We start from the raw sequence: 27,314 nt of genomic DNA, 5'->3' as shown, positions 1-27,314 counted from the left end.
CATATGCGAAAATTCCTATAATAATTAATAAGTCAGTGAACATTTCCTCCACCAATCTCACCTTCCCTCGTGTTGCAACATGAGTCTGTCTGTGTTACAACCGCTGCATGTTTATACAGGTCCTGAGGTAATTATGCTTCCCTCGCAGTCGCTAAGAAATGTTCTCTGCCTCTGATGAAGTTGCCTTTTCTTTAAGCCATCTTTCTTTCAACAAAACATTCGAAAGTTTCCTCTTGTTCTCCAATGAACAATCATTTTGTTTCCAATCATTCCTGTTGATTGTCAAATAATTATCTAACAGACCATTTACATGTGTTTCTGATTAAGAAAGGAGCAGATATAAGTGTTTCTTTTTCCTGCTCCTTTTCTATCACGGTGGTGCTCTAAGATGTGCTTCTGAATTGCTTTGTTTTGTCGTGATGTGAGGTTGTTCAAAGCCACGTGCAAAATAAATAAAAAGAAATTAAATAAAACTTTGCTCGACCAGAACTCGGGAACCGTTTTGCATATTCTTCATCTGGTCCTGCTGCTAATCTAAAATACATTGTCCAGTGCAGATGGTCAGGTCTGTCTGTCAGCTGGGACCATAAACACACATTCTCAGGAATCTTTTTCAGCTCTGTCACTACAGATCTGGGACCACTACAAAGTAGGCCCAAAGAAGAAGAATACTGTGGTCCACCGGTCTTTTCCAACACATTTTTGTTTGGACATCTGCACACTTGAAGTGCTCCCTCAAAGGGGAATACACCCATCTGAAATGCACACATCAGATCTCTGCATAGTAAACTATTAGAGGATGCTCTTGCATCTCATCTAGATGAGTTATTTTTAGAGGCTCAGAAAACCAGCTTGTTGTCATCTGACTGTCCATTAGCAGGTTTCACCATCTGAGTCATTGTGATTGGTTTATTCACATCCTGTAGCGTTAACACTGAGCGTGTGTTCCCCTTGAATCACAGTAGAGCTTCACTTTGGATCTTTCAACCAACATTTCTACGTCTGGTCTGTGCTCATAAGACGACAGTATGGAATAATCCTTCAGCAACTGCTCCTCACATTCTTCAGGTTCAGGCTTTTGTGAGTCTCTGTCAGCAGAATCTCGTCACGCCTGTTGTTGAAGTCCAGTCCCTTTCTTTGTCTGCAAGAGGTTTAGCTGCATTATCCCAAAGAGATATTTATTTCCAACACGAATATGTTTATTTCTTAGCAAGCACAGAAACTCTTTTGATTTGTGATATATTCCATCTTCATTTCTTTTTCTATAGTAACACATATTAACGAATCTCACAAGTGCTCCCTTCACTATGACTTCACATGTGTTTAAATAGTGGTTTTAGAGAAATACTCATTTCATTATGTGTATGCAGCTTTTTAAGCAGAGGCTGAAGAAATAGGCCCAGGTCCCAAAGAGGTAGGGGAGTTCAGTGATTCCAAACCAAAGTTTGGTTTCAAGGGGCTGTTATAAAGAGAAGTGGTGCCTTTCTGGTGACATTAGTGTGATCTTTGTATTCTTAGGTGATACACGAAACACGTCCTTACCTAATTCCTGTTTAGAGCGGCGGGTTGGGAAGGGTTCTGATTGAACTGAGGGTGCACATGATGTATGATGTATTTAAATAAACAAAGTTGGCTCCCTGCTTCTCGTCTTGTAAAAACTACATATTAAGTAACAGTTTTGTCACTATTTTTATTATAAATGTGAAGTAGCAGCTCAACACGAGCATACTACTTCTCTTTTTGCAGCAACTGAGAAGGAGAAGAAAGATAGACCACCGAACACGGAAGGCAAAACAACGCGTTTCATCGGGACAGGACAAGGTAACGAGCATGCTCAGAATGACCAGAATTAACTTAGAGCGGAATGAAGGTTTACATGCAGAGGAATTGAATAGTTCAGAATTAAAATGCGAATAAACCAGACACTTACATCGGAATTAAGTTTAATTTCAAAGAGAAAGTTTGCATTAGGAATTAAGTGTTTACATGGTTGTGTTTCATCAGTTTAAAGCAGAATTAACTTTTATTCAGAATTAAACAGGAACAAAAACTCCAATGTAAACGTAGCAATTGTCAGACAATGGAAGTCCGTTGGGGTTTCTCAGAGGAGGACGAGGAGGTATTCCCACCTCTTAATCACAGCTGATGCAGCCTTTTTCCAGCAACAGTCAGCTGCTGCTTTAATCACACTGCTAATGACACAATTAAGCAAAGCCCGGGTTAAATGACACAATTTAAACATGTGAAGGTTCAGAGAAGACGAATAACATGAGATACACACATTCACTTTCAAACCATTTAAATCAGAAATGTTGCAACGGGTTTGCAGTATAATCACACCTTCCCTTGTTCCTCTTACAGTTTTGTTCTCAAACACACAAACGTGTCTCTGACAATGACCTTTTACAAAATGTCTTGGGTACTAACTCCCTGCCAGCTTCTAACACACACACACACACACACACACACACACACACACACACACACACACACACACACACACACACACACAGGCTTCCGCTGGTGTATTATGCATTTAATACACACATGTACTAAATTTGTTTGCAGTAACTCTTGTCCTTTAATTTGTTTTCTTCCCTCTTTCCTGAAATTTAGTTAATCTAAGCAACAGCTGCACCTTCTTGATGCAACCATAACAACTGAGAGAAAGAAACCTCTCAGATAGAAGTCATATCAAATCTGAGCCTTGAGCTAATTGAAAAAAAAAGTCTTTACTTTGAAATGGAAAAACATGATTCACATAATTTTGTTTCCCTGTGTCAATACAGCAGATTCAAATGAATGAATCATCTGGCAGAACTTGAACTACTTCACTACTACTAGCAGGGAAACATGTAAAACTTGCAGAACTCTATAGGACCAAACTTCCCTAGCGCTAACCTAAACTGCTTCACCGAGCTGGTAGTCAAGACTTTTCTTTTACTCAGGAGCAGTTTTATTAAGTTAATGTGAATTACAGAAAATTCCAAACAGGAGAGAAAAAAAGAAAAGTAAGTTTAACAAAAGAAACAAATAATAAATAAAAAGTATAAAAAAATAATAATTAAAAAAAAATATCATGATAATATAACAATGAACATATTCAGTCAGAGTTGACAGGGAAAAAAAAAAGAAAACAAATAAGAAGAAAATAATTAAATAACATAGAATATATTAATCTCTAGCAAGACTCATATTCTGCCTCTGATCGTACAGTTTGTTCCACCCTTTAATGCTGTGAAATCCACATTTGTACCAGAGTGGATTCCATGTCAGCATTTGTCAAGGACAAAATAATTTTTTATGGTCTGATAGTAAAATGTCAGAAAGAATTTTAGTTTTACATAAACCTATGTAGAATACCTGGTTGATAACATATTCATCCTACATATATAATTTACCAGTGGTAATACTTAGGGGTGGGAAAATCTTATCGAAAAATTGAATATTGAGATTTTTTTGCTTCCCAATTTTAAAATCAATTTAAAAAAAAAAAAAAGAATCAAAATTCATTATAAAGTTGTTTTCATTTTTATTTTTTTTTTTATTGATCTTTTTACTTGTCTTCTTGGGCATTATAGCAGCAGAATGGTGGTCTGGCTACTGTGTTGTTTTTTCCTAATTGGATTCAAGAATGGAATCAAGAAAGATGACGAGCAAAAAAAAAAAAAGTTTTGTACATTTTTTTTTTGTTTTTAATTTACAAAAATCAGCAATATTGAAGAATTGTGAGAATTGCAATTTAAAACAAATCGGCACCCAGAAAATCTGAATCGAATCAAATTGAATCTGAACTAAAGTATATCGTCACAGCCCTAGTAATACTGTTCAAAAACATCTGAAATATTTTTGTAAAGATGGTTGAATGTCACTTCTCCAGTATATGTTCAGTTGTATTCTAATAAAACGGCAACCTCTGGCAGTTAAGAGTGAAGCCTATGCGGAGGTGCATAAAACTGCAGTTCGCCCTTCATTCACTAGGGGCTGGCTGCAAAACAGAGCAAATCCCCATAGACTCCCATGTTAAAAAGACCAACTTCACGGCAGAAATAAACATGTTTATAGCCTGGTTCAAAAATCCATTTTCGGTTTATAGGTCAGGTTTACCTTCATGACAACTGTGGGCGGAGTGAATTTTTTTCTAACTCACCCGTTTTAAAGTAATTTAATCTCGAAGTTCGGCAAATTTAGGGGCGACTCCTTTTGATTGACAGATACCAGTCTCTGGCTTCAAGTAAGAAGAACGCAGAACAACCGCGGTTTTTAGCTGGAAAACAACGTGACTTAGCTTTAGCCTGCTTACCTCCGTTAGCTGGTTAGCTCCTGTTATCTCGGGGTTAGCTCGGTTAGCTTTTAGCTACAGAAAGCTCGGAGTTCGCTCGATGTCAATCATCCACCATGACGCTCACGGCTGCCTTCTCAGCTCCACCTCTTTGCCCATATTTGTATTTTATGGGTGAGACGACGCGCATGACGCTGCCAACATGACGACGGTAGGAACCGCCCACCGAGCTTCAATTCAGCTCTTCAGAAACCAATGGGTGACGTCACGGAGACTCCGTCCATCTCTTTATATACAGTCTATGTTTCTAATCTACTAAGCAAAAAGACTTTATCACTTGTATTTTTATATAAATTAATTTTAGTTACTGGTAAACATACAGTTGGTTGAACAGAGAAGGCCCTTTAAACGTCTGGATGATAAGGAGGATGCAAATAAAAGAAATACTTGGTTCCCACTCTTAACAGTAGAGGATGAAATACTGGCTTGTAGTACCACAATACAACAAAAAAGTGAAATGTCTTGCATGCATTTCTTCAGGGCGTTGGTCCACGTTCTTCTAGCTATCAACTAATGTTCCTCCATGATGCCTTTGAGCCCGGACATGTTAATGTCAGCTCTGCTCAATGTCCACAGCAGCCTATCTTTTTTAGTAAAGTCTTTGTATATTTTAAGGGAATTACATATTGTAGCACTTGACAAAGGTTTTCTTCAATAATATCAACATATGTAGTTTCTTCAGTTATTTATAAATGTCAGGAGGTTACTCGATGTGGTGCTATCACAGAGACGTAATGGGTGCTCCATCACAGTCCTTCAACTTTTTAATCATGATTTTAATGATGATGCAAAGTAGAGGGGAAATTCTTCCACTTTGGAGGTCCGATGTCAGTCATTTCTCTTGCGGATACTCCTACTGAAAAAAATGGCCCGTAGACAAAAACTTTAGTCCCAAATTTCTTGCATCCCAAATTTTTAGAATGTGTTTCAGACGAGAATTGCAAAAAAAGAAATGTATATATATAAAAAAAAAAAAATAAAAAAAAAATTGATGAAACAAAATATGAAAGGTTTTGGGTATTACTGTGTGAAATAAAATAGAAGTAACAAAAAAAAGAATCTGTTTTGTCCTATGTTCCAACTTTTCCTCAGTTCAGGTTGCATCAGTAGCACCGTTTACATTAACGTCTATTTAGTATAAAATTGTCATCCAAACAACTCATCTGATCCGATTTACATCAGTCGAAAAGGATTTTTAATCTGACCAAGAGGGTTAAACCAAGGGTGTCCAGCTCCGCTGTCCTGCATGTTTTCCATACATTTCTGGTCCAACACAGCTGACTCAAAGTAATGAGTCATTATGTTGACCTTTATAGGCTGTTAGATCCATTTCATTTGAGTCTTGAAGCAGAAATGCATTGCAAGACAGTGGCCCTCGAGGACCGACTTTGGACACCCCTGTTTTAAACCTTTTTGCAATCGAATTAGCAGGACAAAAACACTCCTTCCATCATTCCAATTGTTTCTGTGTAGTACACGTTTTTCCTGCGTGTCATTGAATCACATTGGAATTACGTAACATACTTAGGGAATGACATAGGGAAGACTTGAAAAATGCAGCAGCAAAATGGACTGGACTAGAGGATGATTGTTTGGACTATCAAAAGATTAAAAGTAAAAAAAAAAAACAAAGAAATTATTTTTTTCTCCGATCTATTAGGGACTATGCATGTCAAAAGTGCTACAATTTTAAGAAATCCGTCCATATCGTAAATACACCTTAATGAACTGAAATCTGTAATCAGATTTATTTTATTCACATAGATTAGAATATTTGTCTATGTAAATATATCTATTAATGGCTGATAAAAATTCCAAAAGTTTGAATGCAGTCATTTGTTTTTTTTAAAAAAGTGAAGACTTTATCAATTTTTGTTGTTTGGGATTGGTGGTTATGTGGACTAAATGCAAACCTCGTGATAACCTCTGTGTAATTTTAGTAAGATGAATTATTAGTTTAAATGTTAGGAGGTAATCACCGGGCAAAATGCACATTCAGCTTGTGATTTGCCATAAAATGGATTTCTTTTTAGCTGCCATACTGACATTTGGTTCTAGTTTACCAACAAGCAATCTGGCCGACAAGCTAGAGGCTAAACTGGATTGAGATATTCTAATGTTTGTGTCTTTAAATGTGTGTAAAGGACAGAATATAGTTTGTTTTTCCCATTTGAGATCTATAATTATTTATATCAAGGCTTCATACATGAAACAGTTACATTTATTAGCATAAAACAGTTGGCTAGCTGAAATAATTTATTTGGCTAGTTTTTTATTTTTCTTTCAAGCTAACAAGCAAACTAACTAGCAAATGTGAGACTAAGACAGTGAAACATCCTGATAGATGAATGGTTTATTTAGCTCTTTTATAAAAATTTCTAATCATTCATATTTATTCATTGAAATGACAATTTGCATGGAATTTTTAGCTATTTTGTAGTTTGTTAGCAAGCTAACAAGCAAACTAGCTACCAAGCAAACTAGAGGTAAAAGAGGAGTGTAAAATTGACATTTTTGTTTTTAACACACATGAAAAACAGAATATAGTTTATTTAAATAGTTTTGACATTTATCTGTTGAGGCTTCATGGATGAGACACTTACAGTGAGGCATAAGAGATAGAGTAAAAAAGGATTCTTTTGCTAGTTTTCTTTTGCTCAGATTTCTTTCTTCCTCCCACCTATTCCTCCATTTGCACAAAACAAAAAAAAAAAATTGAATTTCCCCGCAGTGCTTCCTCACTGTTGAGGCGTTTGTATCTTTTTTTTTTTTTTTTCTTAAGACTCCAGTCACATCCGCAATCCCGCGGCCCTATAAGGAGCTTTCACGCCTTTTGGTTTGCTTTAGATGTTTAATACCCCCTCTCTTTTGTGTCAGGGAGCCGGAGAGGCGTTAAGAAGCGCTGATAAACCCCACTTAGATCCCTTCCTGGCCCGTCACCCTGGCCTGCCGGGCCGCTTTAGCTGGGAACTGATCTGTGACGGCCTGCCACTCAAACTGAGCACTTCTGAAGGCTGACACAATGGAGTGAGCAACACACCAGAGGGCCTGAGGGTGGGTGGGGAGGGAGAAGCAGGGAGGGTGAGGCAAAGGAGGGAGAGAAGGCCAAGAGGTGCCCTAAAAGAAGGCTAGAGGAGGGGCCAGAGTGTATCTGTCTGTTATCTGTTTCCACTTGCAGTTTATTCAGCTCACCCCCTCCTCCCTTCTCTTTAGTGCTTTCCACTGTACAGCTTACATTTCTCTATCACTGTCCTTTACACACACATGCACACACAAACTCTCGCCTCTGTGGTTTTTTTCTCTTTACGGTTGGTGGTGGGTTGAGAAGCAGATAGGAATCAGCAGTGCTGTGCAGCGTCTTGGTAATGATGGGTCATATTCACTGCACAATGGGCCCAGCCAGACCGAGTATCTGCTCGGGTCCAACAGAGCGTCAGTATGCACAGAGCTGAGATTGACAGGCAGAGGGTGGGGTTGGTGAGGAGGTGGTGGCGGGCCGAGGTGGCCGCTGTCGGTGCTATTGCCATCACTTTCCCGTGGGGCTGTGGGTGGGCGGTGAAGCCCAAAATGTCAGCGCCAATATCTGTGCAGCTTGACTTGGCTATCACGCCGTTGCAGCTGCCTGCCATCCACCACATCCACTCATTCATACAGAGAAGCTGGTGCCTTATGTGTGTGCACACACACACACACACACACACACACACACACACACCCACACACATTTTTCTTTTTCTGTTTCCCTTCCACCCTCCTCTTTCATTCACATCAGCTCTATAAAGCCATATTTGTGCACACACATCTTTCATTGGATGTCTTAAAATACACATTCGCTCAGGCACTTTAACTCTTTCCATCTTTCTGTCTTTCTTCTCCTCCTCCACAAATTCACATTGTGCCTCTGTCAGTTCCACCTCAGCTGTTCAGTCATGTAAGTCTTCCACTGCTCTTTTTATATTTGCACTCACCGTTTTACAAGGCTTTCTTCTCAACAATTTTCACCAGTCTAGCCTTTGTCTTTTCTATGTTGATATCAAACTTAGTTGTCTATCTGCATCTTTCTCTTCCTGTTTTCTAGTTTTTGTTTGTTTGATTTGCAGGTTGCACTGACTTGCTTTGTATTGCAACACTTGTTGGGCAAACATTAAAAGATAGTTCATTCTTTTCGCTGATGTCATTTTGCCTTCTCTTTTTTTTTTTTTTTTTTTTTTTTTTAACCCAAATTACATTGTGTGTAGTTTGTGTGGTATTTGTATGTGTGTAGCTATGTCTGACAGTTGGATGATGAATGCGCTGACAGTGGAGGGGTCGGTGTCACAGACAGTGTGGTCAATTGCACCTTTTCCACTGAGTCTAACCTTGAGCAATACTCCCTAAAGAGAACTCAATCTGCCATTAAGGCAGACGCAAACTCACACACATACACATGCTCATACACGCACTTTTCCCTGTTGAGCATGTGCCATTAGTAGCTGGCAGGGTCTGGTTTGACAGAGAGCGATTAGCTCCCTATCATGTGTATTGATCATCCTGTACTGGCTGGTTCTCCAGAGGCAAGGCTAGAGGGGTTTTAAAAAGGAAGTTGGGCCAAAAACCTGCAAAGATAGACACACACATGAATAATTTACAAAGATATTTTGATTTTTTTTTTAAATTTTTATTTATTTATGTGGATGTCTATGGAAGTTATATGTTTATACCCCTCTGCATATGCCCCGGAAGCACTTATCTCATTATGCCAATCCTGATTGGATGGTGATTGTGAAGCTCACGTCATCCTACCATTAAGTAACCAATGCTACCAACAGACACCTCTTCTTGTTTCAGATGGAGCATATCTCAGTACATTGCTAGATTAATAGTCCATAGACAGCTCTCTCCAGTCTCTTCCACCACCAGACCAAGCGCCAACCTCCGGCGGTTAAAAGTGAAGCCTATGCGGAAGTGCATAAAACTGCAGTTCCCCCTTCATCCACTAGGGGCTGCAAAGCAGAGCGAATCCCCATAGACCCCCATGTTAAAAAGACCAACTTCCCAGCAGAAATAAACATGTTTACAGCCTGGTTCAAAAATCTATTTTAGGTTTAATAGGTCAGGTTTACCTTCATGACAGTTGTAGGGGGAGAGAATTTTTTTCTAACTCGCCCATTTAAAAGTAATTTAACTTTGAAGTTTGGCGGTTGATCACCTTTCCCTGAACACGTTCCACTCTGCAAGTTATGCATGTGACACAGTCACTGAGTCGTCACGCAGGTTTTTTCACTAACAGTAGCTAGTTTTCCCTGTATGTTTTTAATTTACATTTAACTTTTTAGATTCATAGTTTAGTTACTATGAATCTCAAGTTGGCTTGTATGTGTATGTATGTGTTCACACTGGCAAGTTCGTAGCTGTGTTTGTACGTACATATGTGTATGTGTATAGATATGTATGTATATATATATATATATATATATATATATATATATATATATATATATATATATATATATATATACAGACGTCCATCTCTATATACAGTCTATGCACCAGAAGCTAGTTATATCTCTCCCCCATACACTGAGGCGTATAACCCCAGGGTATATTCACACAGTTTAGCACAGCGTCTCCTACCATGTCTTTTGTGATAGCACTCCAGCTAACACAGCTCACAATAGAAGAAACAAGAACTCTCGGGTTCATTCTTGCATCTGTAAAAACAAAATCGCTCTGTACCAAGATCTGTACCAAGACTCCTCAGGTTGCCTGAAGCTAGAACACGCCCAGTTGGTGGTACAAGTCCATGGTTTGTGAAGATACTGTGTCTGTTTCACCCCGAATAGTCTCCAACTAAGGCTAGTATTCTGAGCTAGCTTGTCAGACAAAGACCCTTACCTGTCCATGGCTGGGCTGCTGCCGAATAGTGATGACAGTGGCATTGCTGACTCAGGAAGATGCTTTCAAACTTGAGTATGAAGAGGAGGAAGAAGACACCTCTGAGTTCTTCATATTAGAAGAAGACATGGTTGATATGACTGCAAATTTGGGGCTGTTTCTGTTACATTGTGGGGAGTGCACAAGCCACCTTCTCACACTCACTGCATGGACATGCAGGTAGTGTGTAAATGTGCAGCGGGGTAAACATCCTCTGGCCTTGGAGCTCCTGGAAAAAGTTTTGAGCTCATGGAAGGACCACCCATTCATTAGCAAGTCCGACTCAGAGGATTCCTTCCTGGACTTTAAGAACATGGAGGTTCGTATCATGCTCTGCATGACACTGATGGACCTGCTAGTTGCAATGCATCTTCATCCACAACTGTCAACAGTGCCTTCCAGAAGCCTCATACTGCCATAGAAGCTAACCGTTTTCAATCTGTCTACAGAATCCGTTTTCAATGACTACAGGAGCCTGCTGTAGCTTTTTACCCCGGGGATCCACTGAACACAGAAGCGTTGTGGGAGTGCTGTGGAGTGGGTGCACCAAGCTTTCTGCCCGGCACACTGTTTCCCCAGCAGTTACAGAGCGTCACAGACTGTCTGTGTCACGGTTCGCATGAGGATTGTGTCATTGTACCATAGTTGGTGCAGACCTACTTAAAATGCTTCATGAACAGACTTTAAAGTGAACAATAAACCAGCAGCTAAATTAACATGCACAGTTCCACTGCATCTCATGTGACTGCTCTTTATTTCTTTATAGTAGGCATGTGTGGTGTCAAAACCATAGGTTACAAAAGCTAGCTTTCCTCGTCCAGGATAAATGCGCATTTTTGACATCAAGGGACAATTTGGGGTACAGTGTCTTGCCCAAGGACATTTTGGCACATACTCAGGGGAAACCTCGATGTCCCAACTGTCCAGTTAAAAGACAACTGCTCTTCTTCATGAGCTACAGCCAGTGTCATTCATTAAGTTGAAACCGCGTCGGTGCCACTGGTAATAAAGAAATGTTGATGTTTAAGAATAAAATGCATCCAAAGTGGACATGTATTCTTTTACTGGCAAAATCCACTTCGGTTTTCATCTACTGATTTACTGCCTGAACAATTCGCTCTAGATTGACATGGTTTCAAAGCAGCAAGCGGCAAAAATAGAAACTACTTGTATTTTAGAGAAGCAGGAAGCGACAGCGCTTCGGGGACGCTTCAGAAACGCACTGTAGCGCACCAGGTAGAACCTGTTCTGTTGACTTCTGTTGCCTCGATCAGCTGCGAAGGTGCGGCACAGCCGAACTTTCATGTTAAGTGGGACAGAACCTTTACGGTTGTCACCTCCAAGGGTGACAACCTGTATATCAGGTGTCTGAACTGAGAAATATTCCTAAAGATGGATGGTCACACCAGCATATTTGCTGCATCTGGTTTAACAGGGCAGCTGATTAATGTATGTCAACATGAGGAACGCATAGTTACACATTCCGATTTGCCCTCCGCACAGGAAGTATATGAGGCGTTATGTTATGAGTACATGTTGCTTCCTTTCGGTCTCTCTCTGAGCCAGAGTGTTTGCACTTCATGCTGTGAGAAGTGAGAACAGGTGAGCTGGTGAGTGGTACTGCATTACAGTGCAGGCAACTTAAAGGTAGGATGACTTGAGCTTCATCATCACCAGCCAACCAGGATTGGTGACGTGTTCTGAGGAATGCAAGCAGAGAGCGTATCCCATATCGACATAACCTTCTCATGATACTCTAAGAACCAGGATTTATTCAAGAAACCTAAAGTCTTTATTAATCTGTAGCTTCTATACCACTGTGTATATTGTATCCAAATTATTTACAGGACCTGAGCTGTAAACAAATAGTATTGAGGAAATTTTTCATAAAACCATCAGTGGGAAATAAATCCATAAAGCTCTAGCTGGTCTTTGTTTTTATTATGCTGCAGCAGTAAAATAGGTTCAACAGAGTACAAGATTCTGCCGAAATTGTTTACAATTCATTCGTGCTCCAAGAGCATTTTACTCTAATAAGGGTCCCGGCTCCACATCTCTCTTAGCCAATCCCTGCTGGCGCTGAGCGTGTGGACAGTGCATGCATGAAAACAATTCCAGGTAGCCTAAACAAGCTCTCACCTCAGTGAAACTGCAGCTGGAGTCAGACTATAGCCTAAACTAACCTTTGCGTGGAGTCACACGGGGTCCTCCAGTCCTGGCATGGTATATATGAATGTTCCCTGCCTGCCAAGACTCTCAGATAAAACTTAACCTTAGCTTTAGTGCATTAATATGAAGATAAATGTATATAAATTCTGAAAAAGTAAACATGTTAAAATATGAATGAACGACCAGGTTTACACTGTTGTTTAAAACCATTTAAATGAATCAGTTTGTGCTAGCTAAAATAACTACTGATTTAATTCCTTTTACGGATCTGTGCATATGTCACCCCTTGTCCTTGTCTTCCTCATTGAGTATCATGTATGTGGCATTCTTCGCTTTAACGGCCGTGCTCTATGGGTAGTTAAGACCAGTTGTGAGCTTTTGTTAATTGAGTCTAATTGAAGAACATGAAGGCAGAATAAAAGCAGCAGCCTGTTAGGACATAAAAGACCGCGGCCGCCTCTCAATAGTATTTATTTTCAACCTCTTCCACTCTGATTTAAGTGTAAGAGGACAATAGTGATCTGACAGTGATATGGATGCTTGTGTGTGTGTGCGTGCGCACACGTGTGTCTGTGATCTGTCGTTTGATTTACTGCGCCCACCTTCACAAGGACTAGCCTCTTATCAGATCAAAGCTGCAAACAGCGGCCTATGAAAGAAAGTAAGGGTGTGTGTATGTGTGTGTGTGTGTTGTGTGGAGGACAGAGGAGTTTTTTGTTGCTTTTAACCTGGGACAATAGCACTGCACAGGAGAGAGCAAGTGAGTACTCTTTGAACTAATGAAGAGGAAACCCTTTACTCTTCTCCACAAAGATGCCCAACTCTCCCTGAGCTATGGATTTTGTCTCTGGCTGCTTTTAAAAGAGGAGTAAAACTAAAGAGAACAAAATACTTTACTACTACTAATACTTCATGCCTTTTACGCTTTTTTTTTTTTTTTTTTATCCTGTCAGATTCAACATCACTGAAATAAAGCCGTACAAAGAACAAGTAAAATAGGAGTCGCATTGGAGGGCACGCATCAGCAATAGAAATGTGATTTTGTTAGGCTAAAAAGTGAAATGTTTATGAGTACTTTTTATCATTATAAAAAAAGATATGTGTATATAATAATTTTTTGTTGTGATTTCCAGGTTCACTGGGTGCAGAGGCAGCAAAGTCACCATAGAGATAAGCGGGCACCACTGAAGGGACGGGACCAAAATATGAGAAACGGTAAGTTTTAACCATAGACTGTATATATAGAGATGGACGAAGCCTTTGTGACGTCACCCGTAGGTTTCTGAAGAGCTGAATTGAAGCTCGGTGGGCGGTTCCTACCATCGTCATGTTGGTAGTGTCATGCCCGTCGTCTCGCCCGTAAAATACAAATATGGGGAAAGAGATGGAGCTGAGAGGGCAGCCGTGAGCGTCATGGCAGATGATTGACATGGAGCAAACTCTGAGCTTTCTGTAGCTAAGAGCTAACCGAACTAGCCCCGAGATAACGAGAACTAACGGAGGTGAGTGGGCCATAGCTAAGTCACATTGTTAACCGCCTAAAAACTGCGGTTTTTCTGCGTTCTTCTAACTTGAACCAGAGATTGATACCTGTCAATCAAAAGGAGTCGCCCCTAAATTTGCCGAACTTCGAGATTAAATTACTTTAAAAGGGGCGAGCTAGAAAAAGATTTACTCCCCTCACAGTTGTCATGTTTATTTCTGCTGTGAAGCTGACCTTTTTAACATGGGAGTCTATGAGGATTTGTTCTGTTTTGCAGCCCCTAGTGGATGAAGGGGGAACTGCAGTTTTATGCACTTCCGCATAGGCTTCACTTTTTACCGCCGGAGGTTGCCGCTTAGTTTTAACTAAAATATTTCAACAATCAATCTTTCATTTTTAAATTTTACGGAGATACTTAGTACTTCTTATTGTGTCGCATTTGATCCATACAATTTTTATGACCTCAGCACTGCTTACATCATGTTTTACTGGATGTTCTCTTATGAAAAACAGACATTTTCTCCAATGACTCTGTCAATTGTCATTCATTTTGAAAAAATGGTTGCATTTTGTGTAAATGTTTAATTAAAAGAACATTTATGCTTGATGCAGAAGACAAATACGCAGACACATTGATAATTAGATACCACCAGATACCACCAGAAATGACGTGGGCAGTGTTGAGTTGTATACTGTATATAAACTAATGAAATGAACAAACCAGAGAAGAAGAAGAAGAAAAGGAAGAAGACAACACAGAGGCCACCAAATTAAGACTCGGAAGAAGTTTAGCATTTGCAGAGAGACTGTGTGAGCGTGTTTGCCACTAAAGCAACCAACCATTGTCAGAATGTGGTAGTGAACTCGGACCTCAACGCTGCTTATAGGTGGATGAACTGACTTATGATTTGAGGGATTGATATCATCTGCAGATTTTGATTATGCTGATCTCCAGTGTTTAAGTAGAGTCTTTATTTGAAATTATTATAATTTTCCTTTGACTTTAAATGTCTAATGCAGCATCCAGGAAAACACTTTACTATGATATTTATGACCGGGATATTGAATTCATGATAAGCACATATAAGAAAATTTAGACATTTCTCAGGACCTAGTTAAGGACCTGATCCGAAAAGAAATAATGTTTTTATGTGTTTATATATAAACCCATCACTTATACAGAAAACTTTAGCCTTTTCATTTCTGTGTACTGCAGCAACAGACTTTTTAAAGTTGAATTCTTATAGATTTTTAATCATTTTCAGGTTCATTTGTGTAATGAAGGAGGCTGTGGCCTAGACTGATTAGTACCCTATATCATGATGTGCATAATTATAAGGCAGGTTCAGTCAAACAGTCAAATGCGTTTATGAGAGGGCTCAGCGAGGTTGCATGAAGTAGACGGAGGAGAAAAGGTGTAAATTAAATATAAAAGACTTGATAAAAAAAGGAACTAATTACGCTCCAGTGTTTTTATATTCCAGACTTGCACTGTAGTTGTGTCCTGACGTAGACGTTTCAGTGTAGACAGAAAGACACCCAGTGTCAAAAAACCTCATAACGTATCGTCTCTGGAGATGATGCAGCTAGCTGGTTGAATGTACCGATTATGATACGTAGCAAAGAACCACTGATGAATCAATTAGATTTTTCTTTTCAGCAGACGAGAAAACATAAAGAACCAACAGAACGAAGAGCATCTCACAGCTCAGATTAATCCACACGTCAGACTCAAGAGACAGGGTCTATATCATGTAAACGCTGGCTATATGTACCGGTAAGGCTTTTTAAAACCTTACTGCCCTCCTCACCTCCTGCAGAGGTCTGACACGAGCGATGAAACATTCTCAGAGCGCATTCACAGCCTTTTTGATTCGAATCCTAATCTGTTTTTTCAGAAAGTCTGCTTCGTTTTGGGAAATGTGAATGCGCCAAACAAATTCTGATTTGGGTCAAAGAAGCGGGCTTGGTCCGCCTACAATCCAGGTCTTGGTCCGTTTCAAGCGGACCAAATACAGGAAGTTGAAAAAAATAAAGTCACTTACTGCATTTGAAGTAGCATTGCATTGTGGGTAAATACATAGCAATGGTGTCCTCTGGCTTGTCTGTTGTTCATACTGCGTCCATTGTTGCAGTGTTTCTACAGTATACTCGCATAAGACACAATAAAAAAAACACAAAACATTAATAGTTTCGTCTCCATGTTTAGTGGAGGAAATAGTGGAAGTTTTCTTCTTCACGTGGGTGTTGTCCTCTGTTTTGCTAAATACGGCGCCACCTTTGGTGGGAAAAGGGGATATATTTTTCTAATGGTCTGGCTAAAAGTGCAGCGTAAACCCAATCTCGGTCCACGTCGACACACCCCCCTACAACTGAGCCGAGTCCTCAATCAGACCGAGTCTAGTGGACTACTAACTATGAGTAATAATTAACCAACGGAAATCCAGTGAGCTGATCCTGTTCTTGCCTTTAAATCTCTCCAACAAAGCTGTTTCTTTTTTCTTTTGCGACCATTTGCAAGTTTTGTCTGCTATTATCCACGTCATGATGTATCATCCTGTATTATCTTTTATTTCATGCTATTGGTTGTAGATATTATATACAGAGCAGAATCAGACTCGTAAACACACATTTGTTTCAGCGCAGAGTTTTTAAATCCGCAAAAAAGTGAAGCACTTTGAAATTGTTTTCAAAATTGCTTGATAAAAAATATTATTTTCATCATTAATCGCAAACCCCTCTACCACACACACACACACAAACACTCACACACACACACACACACACACACACACACACACACACATATAGTGTCTGCAAAATAAATTAACACATATCTAAAGCTTCAGAAGTACCTCTGATAACTGTGCTGTGATTTTCACAGGTTTTGGATCGCTGCAGACCAAGTGTCAAAGGAAAACGCGGTTTGCAGTGTTAGAAGTAAACACACTTACAGGACTTAACACCAGAGGAGCGTCTGAGCACTTCTACCAAAGCTTTTTTGTTTTAGTTTTTCTCCGATCTTCAAAAGACATTATGTAGTAGGAGAAATTGTAATATAATTTTGTAAATGCATTTAATACATTTGGAGGAGGAAATATCTCCTCAATTTATTCTAATCTAGCAAAGAAATCAAACACTGGATAGAGTTAATTCTTGTCAACTCTGTTTTTACTTTTAAATCAGTTCATCTTATTAACAGCTTGTTTGTTTCTGTGCTTAACAAGCTGTAGCAGAATACCACAAAACTAATTACAAATACTCAACATTCTGGTAACAGGAAGGGATTGGTGTTGATAAGATTTTATTGATATTGATGCCATTATTGATTCTGTTTAACAATCACTTCCCTTATCAATTCTTAACTTTGATTTCTTTGGGGAAATTAGATCTTCACAGGTTTTTGTCACCATCACAGCCATTATATATATATATATATATATATATATATATATATATATATATATATATATATATATATACATACATACATACATACATACATACATAATGAAGATTAACTATGTGCTGTTCGGTTAGTAATCAGTAGCATTCACACTGCACATATTTAAAATGCCAAATAACAACGTTCTTTAAAGTTAATCACTTGTGAAGTAGGTAAGATGTTATAGGATTCTGCCATCCTTCCTCTCTGCTATGATGCGGGATTAACAACACGCGAGATGTATGAGAGTGATGAGTGTAGGTTGTCCTGACACCCTATGACCGATAGAGAAATAGATAAATGTTAAGGTGCTTTAAAAATTTTTAAACAGGCTCTTTTTTTTTTTTTCCCTTTTTGAACTTCTTTATTGACAAAACCACAAAATTACAATAAAATATAATATAGAAACATAAAGACTAACAATTCAATAAAATAAATAATAAATATAAATAAATAAATAATTATAAATAAATAAATAAATAAAATAAAATAAAATAATAAAATAAAATAAAATAAAATAAAATAAATAAATAAAATAAATACATTATATTATAAATAAATAAATTAATTAATTAATAAATAAATTAGCAAACTTTACAGAGACAAAGAAAAAAAAGAGACTCACATTCATATTTAAAATTAAAGGTATGTAATCGGTAGAATAAAGTTGTCCTATGCCGAGTCGACAAAAAAGTCGTGGCATACACTTCCAAGCCTGACCTTGCAGAAGAGAATATACCTGACCCTAACCCAAGCTCTAACCACTTCTGCAGTACGCTCTCTGAAATAAAGTACCTAATAGTACTTTTAAGGGTACAAAAGATTGTCACAGTGGTGCTTCTCTCAGTGGGACAGTTTGTACCTTATGAAGACCATGTGCTCACGTTCTGTTTTCTGTGAAGCCCTACCAGAGTATTTCCAACCTCGTGCCTAAAGACATATTACCAAACTTTTGCCATTGTCCCATCAAGCGCACCCCTATCGGTGCTATATCTGCATCCATCTTGCATCCAACCTGACCTGTTAGCTCTCTCCAGCCAGTGAAAGATGATCTTACAATGACTTTTGTTTCGTCCCTTTTTTCTTTTAATCTTCTTACGTTTCTTTGCTGAATAAGTCACGTTGTGAAACTCTGCTGCAACGTCACGTCGGAAGGTCATCAAGTTTTGCATCTTTAACCTTCATCACACTGCATAAAAAAAATTATGTTTTTTCCTTATAAAACTGCATTCGTTTTCACAAACAGAAAAAAAAAAAAATCATGCCTACCTGTTTCAAAAGCAACATGACTCGATCGTCCTGCTCTGTCCCCCTTTGCATCTTTTACTTGGTCTGCATAGAGATTAGTCTCGTGGACGAGCGATGATCTCTTTGTTGAAGAGTAGCTCAAACAGTTCCTGTTAAGATACATAATTGTCTTCTAAATGTGACCCTGCAAGTTCACAAACAGTGAACTGCGTGACAGTATTTTGGCGCATTCATGCACCGACTGCTGTCGATCGCTTGCAAAAACAATGTGTGTTGAAGGTTAATGCGATCCCAGCATCCAGATCATCCACAGAGAGGTCTTTCCCAGCTGGTTATGTGATTTAGGAACAGACAACACCGCTTAACCAGGAATGATGGATGATTTTTTTTGTTTATGCAGCAATCTTTAAATCAAATGAATCAAGTACCCAGTTGGCAAAAATACCAGAGACTATAGGGAGGTGGTCTAGTGGTTCACTGCAATATTATCCAAGTTAAAAACAAATGTTCAGAGCAAGGTCTGCTTAAAACAAACCTTCAAATAAATTTACTGTTTTGTTGTCTTTTTTCTTTTTTACTATAAATTAAAAATTACAAAGCAACATTAATAAGATTAAAAGAGTTAATTAAGAACAATTATTTGACGTTGAGATGTGGGTCGCGAAGAATACATTAACGGGTGGGATCTGGATTTAACTGGACGATATCCGGGGATAACGAGTCGATTTTGGTAGTCATCCTGAGGGGCTTGCGCAGGTGCATGTTGGTAAAATTGGACCCTTGCAGGACCTTTGTGTTCATTTTGTTCTGCTATACAAGTGTTTCCTACTGCACACAGGCTTAAAGAAATGCCCTTGAGACATCACTGTGACCTTTAAGATGCTAAACCTCTTTGATGAGACTGGTACAACAACTGCAATGTTTGCTTAAAATTTACATCATACATGCATGCGTGTTTACCTGTAAGCGCACTCATACACACACGCATAATGTGCATCGGTGCGTGGTAGTGGGAAGTGGTAGCTGTGTTTGCAGTAGGATGCACTGGCTCACGTCCTGCTGCAGCATTCTCTGTCTTTGTGTGTAACCGTCCTCACAGTGTTGCTCAGCCTCAGCTCTGACAGATGATACAAAAGCAACAGAGAGAGGCAGGAAGATGAAACAACAAGGAGATGGTGGATGAGCACTGCAGCTGGCTGTTAATTCCCACACAGGAAAGAGGGGAAATGAAAATGCAAGTGTGTGTTTTGGCACTGCTAATGTTGCTTATAAGTGTTTTTTTTTTTTTTTTTTTTTTGGGTTAAATCTGATAAAATGCAAGGAATTAAGAAATATTAAGTTGTTCAGATTTAGTTGTATTTATTTTGTTTTTGGGATGGATAAGAAATAAATGATCTTTAACTCTATTGAAGCAGAAGAGACAAATAAAGATGCCACCACTGAGAATGTTGTTAGAGCAGGAAAATGAACAGTTTTCTGGGTTTATTATTCATAACTCACCACATTTTCCACAATTTCTTTCTTTTAATTTAAGATTAAGTTACTACAGAAATAAAAAATAATGTTTTTCTCTGTTCTTTTCCCCTTGTTGTTAAACTGATTGTTTCCTTTTAGCCATTTTACTGGCACACATGCATCACCCAGTTTAAATCAAACCCAGTTTACCTTGCTTTGATGGTATCATTCCTCTGTGTGTCAGTATGTTTATATCTATTGTAATCCAGGTGGATTTGAGCGTAATCAGATCAGATCATGCAATACATTCTCCTCCCAACAGGAGGACATTTTATTATGGATGAAAGCAGGTTTTAATGTACTGAGAATATAATCTCCTAAATTGTGTTTGTAGCAGCTTAATGTTTTATTATCCATACAGGAAGTTAACATGGGACTCAGAATTTACACTGCCTGTTTTTTTTTTATGTTTAGAGTTAAAGAATATGAAGAAATTAGTCTTTTCTTTCATAGTCATTATGCAGAAGCTGCTTAATGCTAGTGTGACTCATTATGATGTTGTTGGTACTGTTTAGATAATCCTCAAATCTATCTCACAAAAACTGTTTTTGTTCTGTAAACTTGTCGAGCTCTTTACGTTTAAGCAGTACAAATTATTCCTCAGACTTTTTGTCATTGTTGCTTCTCTCCACTGTGATATGCTTTGTTATTCATGCTGATGTCACTCATTTACATTCACGTTTTAACGGTATTAGTTATGTTTACATGCAATAAAACATGATACCTTTTTAGATGTGACAAAAGTGTGTCTGATTTTATTTGCTTTAGAGGCATGTTGAACTCAATAATGGAACAGGGTAAAATTATCTCCAATTTTGGTTTGATTTATATTCACAAATATTGGTGTGAAAAGCTGGAAGGTGGCTCAGATGCTTGGAGATGGACGTTACGGCCGCATGTTGTGGATGGAGGAAGAGATGGCAATGAATGCAACATGAGGTGTAAAGAGAGAAAGCTGCAGGCCTTCATGAGCTGAGCACACTTCCTCATACAGTGAGCCAAGCTCCGCCACTGTAATGAGATGCTAACAATATGCTAATGATATGGTAATCTGCCAGCAGTGTTCTACCTCAGTGGTGAGAAGGGGGATCCAGGAACCCATTGGTCGGAGACCAGGGATGTCCTGAAGTCTGAGTTTAAGACAGGAGAAGGAAAACCACATGCAGGCATACACATGTGATAGATCTGTGTGCTTTCAGGTTCACGCAGGACAGAGTCTGCAGCTGACAGCCCGGCCGAGGATAGAAGGAGTGACCAGTCCCTCACCTTCAACGACCCTCTCTGGCCCATGCAGTGGGAACTGGTGGGTCTAATTATGTGTATATATATGTGTGTGTCGGTGTCGTCATTGGTCTTATCTGGAAGTCTCCCCTCTCTGTTCTTGTCTTCATGTTGAAGGATGTTCCTCTGACAGGCGTAAGACAGGCAGGCTTTCATGTGTGACTAGAGAGAGAGAGAGAGAAAGAGAGACTGAAGATGAAGAGATAAGGAGACCACAGAGAAAGACGGAGAGGCAGAGAGAGGAGGTGAAGGGGGTTGTCCGTGTTGAACTGAGACAGATGTCTGGGATTGATGAGCCTCGGCGTAAAACTGACACACAACTGGGCTGCAACAACATGACATGCTCATCCCCTCAGCTGTCTCCTTCACACTGTTTGGCCAAAGTGTGTGTGTGTGTGTGTGAGGACCAGCAGGAGCACAGCAACAGTATGTTTAGAGGCTGCAAAGTTAACTGGCTGCACAAAACAACACTTTAGCTGTAGAGCTCGTTGTTACCCATAAAATGTAGATTTATTATTCAGAATTATTACTACCATTCATGAGCTTGGTGATAAAATAAATTAATTTATGGTAATGTTGTTACAGTTTGTTTGGTTTTTACACAAATATTCTTGATTAGTAAATCTTTCTCTGGTCTTTGGCCTTCAGTTGTTTCCTCCAAAAGTCTGAGTATACTTCATTCATTCATTATCCGATCTGCTTAGTCCGATTAAGGGGCGTGGGGAAGCTGGAGCCTATCCCAGCAGTCTTTGGGTGAAAGGCAGGGTATACCCTGGACAGGCCGCCAGTCCACCGCAGGTCCACACAGAGACAAACAACCACTCTCACTCACATGGGCAATTCAGAGTAACCAATCAACCTAACATTGGACGGTGGGAGGAAGCCGGAGTACCCGGAGAGAACCCACGCATACACGGGGAGAACATGCAAACTCCACACAGAAAGGCCACTGACCAAACCTCGAACCAGCAACCTTCTTGCTTTGAGGCCACAATGCTAACCAGTATGCCACTTTGGTTGGTATGTGGGACAGATAAAGTCCAGAGTCTGATTCTGGTTTAAAAAGGACTTTATCACATAATAACAGTGTAAGCTTTGTTGTAAAAACGTGCAACATAAAGTTTTTTTATTCTGACGTCGTTGTGACACGGAAATATTGGAACAAGATAAACTTTATTAAAATGATTCTTGTCAAGCAGAAACAATTTCTCCTTTTGTTTTCGTTGTATTTGTCAAAGATGAATTGTTTTACTATCATTTGTTGTTGTGCAAGCAGGTCACCTGAATGTGAGCATGCGCGTGTGTGTCTGGGTGTGTGTGTTGCTTTTGGTAAACATGTACCAGTGGTTGCATCTATGGCACTGCTGTCTGCTGAAAATTACAATTCTAAAGACCTGCACTGCTGGGACTGGGAGAGTTAGACTGGAAGACATAGTCCATGCATCACAGTTGAACAATCTCTCCTATAAAGGACAACTCCCTCCCATTTGGTAAAATAAACATTTCTCTGGTAAACAGCAAGCACAGTTTCCTCATTCAAAGACAAAAATGGTTAATATTCCACATTTTCATTTCAAAATGTATCACAATCTAATCAGTTTCACGCTTTTACATTAAAACTACCAAGTTATAAGTCAATAAAGTCGCAGTAGTTCATATTACAGATCTATGCTTCCATAGTGTGCAGACAGAAAGAGGCAGAAAGTGTCTCTACTGGCCTCCACTGTGAACGGGCTGAGGGCCGGCTCAGCTAGCTGTTGGTGGTATCCACTACCAGGCGGAGGGATTATTTCCCTTTGTGAGGTCACAAAGAGAAAGATCTCAGACTCTCTTGTTTCAGCACGTTTGCTAAAAAGTGGAGCAAACAAATGAGAGAGATGACAGAAGTTTTGGGCCTCATATACAGGATATGGAGACACGTGTGACTGCGAGAAAACCATTGTAAAGGTAAACAAGCATATTATGGGACCTTTAAAATGATCTAGGTTAAGTGTTTTTTATGTGATTTGCATCGTGTTTGATTCAAGTTAAGTTTGCTTTTATAGAAATTAGACATGTCACGTCAAAAAAGTGAAGATAATTTCAGCTAGTTTGGACGCTTATGGACATATTTTGGTAGGTGCAGAATAAATTAGCAGATTAGTCATTGATAGAGAACCTCTTGTTGATTTTTACTTGTGTCACATTGCAGCCGAACTTTGTCATAGCTTTATGAAAACGTGTCACAACAACATTTTAATACCTTTTATATAACTTAAGGCTCCTGTTTATTTATCTCTAAAAAACAATGAGTTCTTTCTTATCTGGAGATTTTAGCTGTAACACATTCCGCTCACAGAATTTGCCAGAGATACAAGGGCAAGCAAAGCTCAGCCAATCCACACTGCGGATGGTCTTGAGTGACACGCGAGGGCGTAATCTGGCAGAGTGAGGGGGAGGAGAGGCGGGTTCAAACATTCACCAAGGCAACAGGCAACAGATTGACTGACACCGCGGCTCTCGGGCGAGATGGAGGGGTGAGAGTCAGGACGGGGGCGGAAGGTGGTAGAGACAGAAATGAGGAAGCAAGGGGAGATGATGGTGAAATAATGACACTGAGGTGGAAGAAACATTTTTTTATTATTATTTTTTATTAATGTGATCCGTTTCAAAGAGTCACTTCCTGCTTTAGAAATGTTATTGAAAAAATTATAAAGTCCAGTATGATGCATGTGGTGTAGCACAAAGTGAGACACTTAACTCATTGCACAACCATGAGCATATTGGCTCATTGCATTAACAAGACAATGGAGCATATTATCAGTTGCAGAATAATGAAAAATAAGAAGCGTGTTTAAAGCTTTGGACCTTTGTCTTTGTCGACCGCTCGCCTGCCTTCTGCTTCTGCTTTCACTGTGCTGCGTTTAATAAGCCTCTGGTGGACGTAGATATTGATTGAGGGTCAGTAATCTGCTCAGGGTTGGTAGCCTGCCAGGCCTAGACAAATGCATGTGTGTATGTGTGCGCATGTTCCTTGAAAAAATAATGTGTGTGTGATGGAGGAGTAAACACACACAAGGCAGGTTTAGCCTATAGTACCCTCACTGAGGACAAGTTCAGCTCCTGCAGAGGATCTCTGCCGGGATCTATAAAGCATCCTGAGCATGCTTGTGGAAAGTGTGTGCCCTTGTAAGAGTGTGTGTGTTTTTTTCACCAAAAAAGATCAAATGTAGGATTTATAGAGTTGTGTTTTTGTTTTGCTCTCCTGTTTGTGCAGAAACGTGCGTGAGCTGGAGAGGAGAGGTTAAGTTGCACTGCACCACAGTGTTGTGATGATCCTCTGTTGTGTGTGAAAAGCTGTTGTCATTGACTTTATGGTGTAAAACAAAATGAATCACCATTCAAGATTCTTCTCTGTGGGCTTAGATCCACGTTTACAAACGTGCGTGCCATTTTTTTGTGAGTGTGTGTGTGTGTGTGTGTTTTCTTCCCCAGGGCTGGTCCTAGTTCTCTTTGGTGGTCGGCAGACTGCTTCTTGCCTTCATTTAGATGCCTTATTCACACTTACAACAAAGCTTTGCTGCTCCCAAGATGCAGTTTCTCAAACATGCACAGACACACACACACACACACACACAAACATTTTTTCCACTGTGCTCTTCTTCCACTCTTCTTCTCTTTCTCTCTCTCTTCATAATGATAACAACAGAGTTGAAGCTTCTCGAAATGCTCACTTTGAATTTAAAATGGGTTGTGTGTGTGTGTGTGTGTGTGTGTGTGTGTGTGTGAGAGTGTGTGAACAAGTGGGAAACAAAACAAGACACAGGTGTAATGAATCAACTAATTGAGTCCAGGTGAACTAAATGAACGGGAAATAAAACAGGAAACCAGAGATGAGGAAAATAAAGAAAAACTACAAAAATAAAACAGGAAACTAGAACTAAAGACACAAAAAGTCTTAACCAGGACAAATTACAAAAATGTGAAATATTATTAATACCTGTGTGTCTTTTGTGTCTAATGTTTCACTAGAATAATTTTGTTCTCACAGAATGAGTCTATCATGTTTACTGGATCATGCGTCCACATACATAACTGCTGAGCTTTACGGCTGCGTCAGCTTTATGTGGCAGGTGCTAGAGGACCGTTTGGGATCAATACTGCCTTAATGCCCATTTCAGCTCTACTCTAAAGACGGATACGCACCATTTCATCTGTGCTCTTCAGACAGAGTAGTACCACCAGAAACCGCTGGGGGCAACTGTGCTGTCTAGACCCCTGTGCTGTTAATTTGATGTTAACTGGTTTTCACCAAGAATGAAAAATTGTACTTTTTCCAAACCAGTTCAGCACTTATGTGTCAGGTCAGACAGTGATCATTTAAGAACAAAAAAATGTTTTTTTGGTGCTAAAATGTTGATTTACAAACCTCCAAAACTACAAACTCAAAGGAGATTTCCTACTTCATTCAGCTTTACCTCATAGATAGTCACACAACACGGGCAAAATTTAATGCGTACACGTAGTTAGAGGCTTCTAAATATTCCATAGCAGGATGGTATCACACTTCCAGCTGTGGAAAGTGCCCAAAGAAAGTATTTAATCTTCTGATCAAAGGTTAGTAAAAAAAAAACAAAAAAAACAAATAAACAACTGCAGGTAACGTCAAGGCAGTGTAAAGATTAATGTCTCGATCTTATATTTAGGAGTTAACGGTACGATTACTCTGTGAAAATGTTGTTATCTTATGACTGTTTGTTCACACCACAAAGTCTATAACTTTTTATTAACGCTAAAAATGTTGCCACTATATTGCCACTGTGGTGAAGGTGGATTTAGTCGAATATGCAAATTCACTGCGGTCGCATTTACACTGTGAGAAATGGCAGATGTTTTTGGTAATTTGCTGCTTAACATCTACAACTTGCTCGCATTTACAGCTGTGCTTAGTGGCGAAAGGGTGAGGAGCATTTGAAGCTGTTGCTAATACCATCTTTACAGATGTCAATAACTCTGTTATAACTAATTCAGTGGTGAGAGATCTGTCCCTGACATGAACAAACCCCTCTGCGTTTGTCATCAGATCTCTGAATGTGCAACCCCTGAGTGGATTATAAGATAAATACATTCTTAAAGATGAATAAACAGCCCTTTTGTAAATATAATATCCTTTCACATTAGGAACAGTAAGTCATTTTGAAATGAAAATCTGCACAAAGCGAAAGCAAAGCAGCACGATTCATTTTAATGTTACATGGAGTCTGATGCACGCTTCACATCTGCTGCATCAACGGCTTCACAAATCCACTTTTCTGATGTAGTTCATCTCGTCTTTTTTGTGACCGTCATTCAGTGACCAAACGTCTTTTTCTAAGTATGATTAGATCGTAGTTACTTCGTATTACATTCCTCACACTTGTGTATTACTAGTCAGTCTCTCACAGAGGATGAAGATGGGGGGAGGCAGGTGAAGTGAAGTAACTCTCCCCCTGGATAGTCCCTGCCGGGCATCACACCCATGGGGACGCGAATAAGCATTTCCCAGTGTGAGGGCTCAACACCTCAAAGAGACGTTTGTTCTTTTTTAAGAGAAAAAAAAATCCTGTTTTTATTTATTTTTTTTAAATAAATAAAAATAATCCATTATAAAATTTTTGTCATTTTTATTATTTTTATTGCTCTTTTTACTTGTCTTCTCAGGCATTATAGCAGTAGAATGATGGTCTGGCTACTGGGTTGTTTTTTCCTAATTGAAATCAGGAAAAATGAAAAAGTTTTATTCATTTATTTTGTTTTTAATCTACGAAAATAAGCAATTTTGAAGAATTGTGAGAATCGCAGTTTAAATCGAATCGGCGCCCAAAAAAATTGGAATTGAATTGGGACAAAAGCATATAAAAGCCCTAATCTTCATCACATTTTAGATCCTCATCCCATAC

The 27,314-nt window shown here is 39.2% G+C and overlaps 1 protein-coding gene across 1 annotated transcript in view; it reads left to right on the top strand.

Moving 5' to 3' along the window:
* LOC306756437 (proprotein convertase subtilisin/kexin type 4-like) overlaps nt 1-27,314 on the top strand; it is a gene marked incomplete at both ends in the record, with an annotated part of 271,266 nt that overhangs the window by 23,775 nt on the left and 220,177 nt on the right. The window contains 2 exons of the mRNA XM_079241166.1: nt 7,220-7,319; nt 21,315-21,418. Of these exons, the coding sequence (XP_079097292.1) occupies nt 7,220-7,319; nt 21,315-21,418 (204 nt within the window). The remainder of the gene's footprint in view (nt 1-7,219; nt 7,320-21,314; nt 21,419-27,314) is intronic.

This window comes from Telmatherina bonti (genome assembly GCF_933228915.1).
Source record: "Telmatherina bonti genome assembly, chromosome: 5".
NCBI classification, from domain to species: domain Eukaryota; kingdom Metazoa; phylum Chordata; class Actinopteri; order Atheriniformes; family Telmatherinidae; genus Telmatherina; species Telmatherina bonti.
The sequence above is the reverse complement of the archived record's forward strand: the minus strand, read 5'-3'. Positions and strand labels throughout refer to the sequence as shown.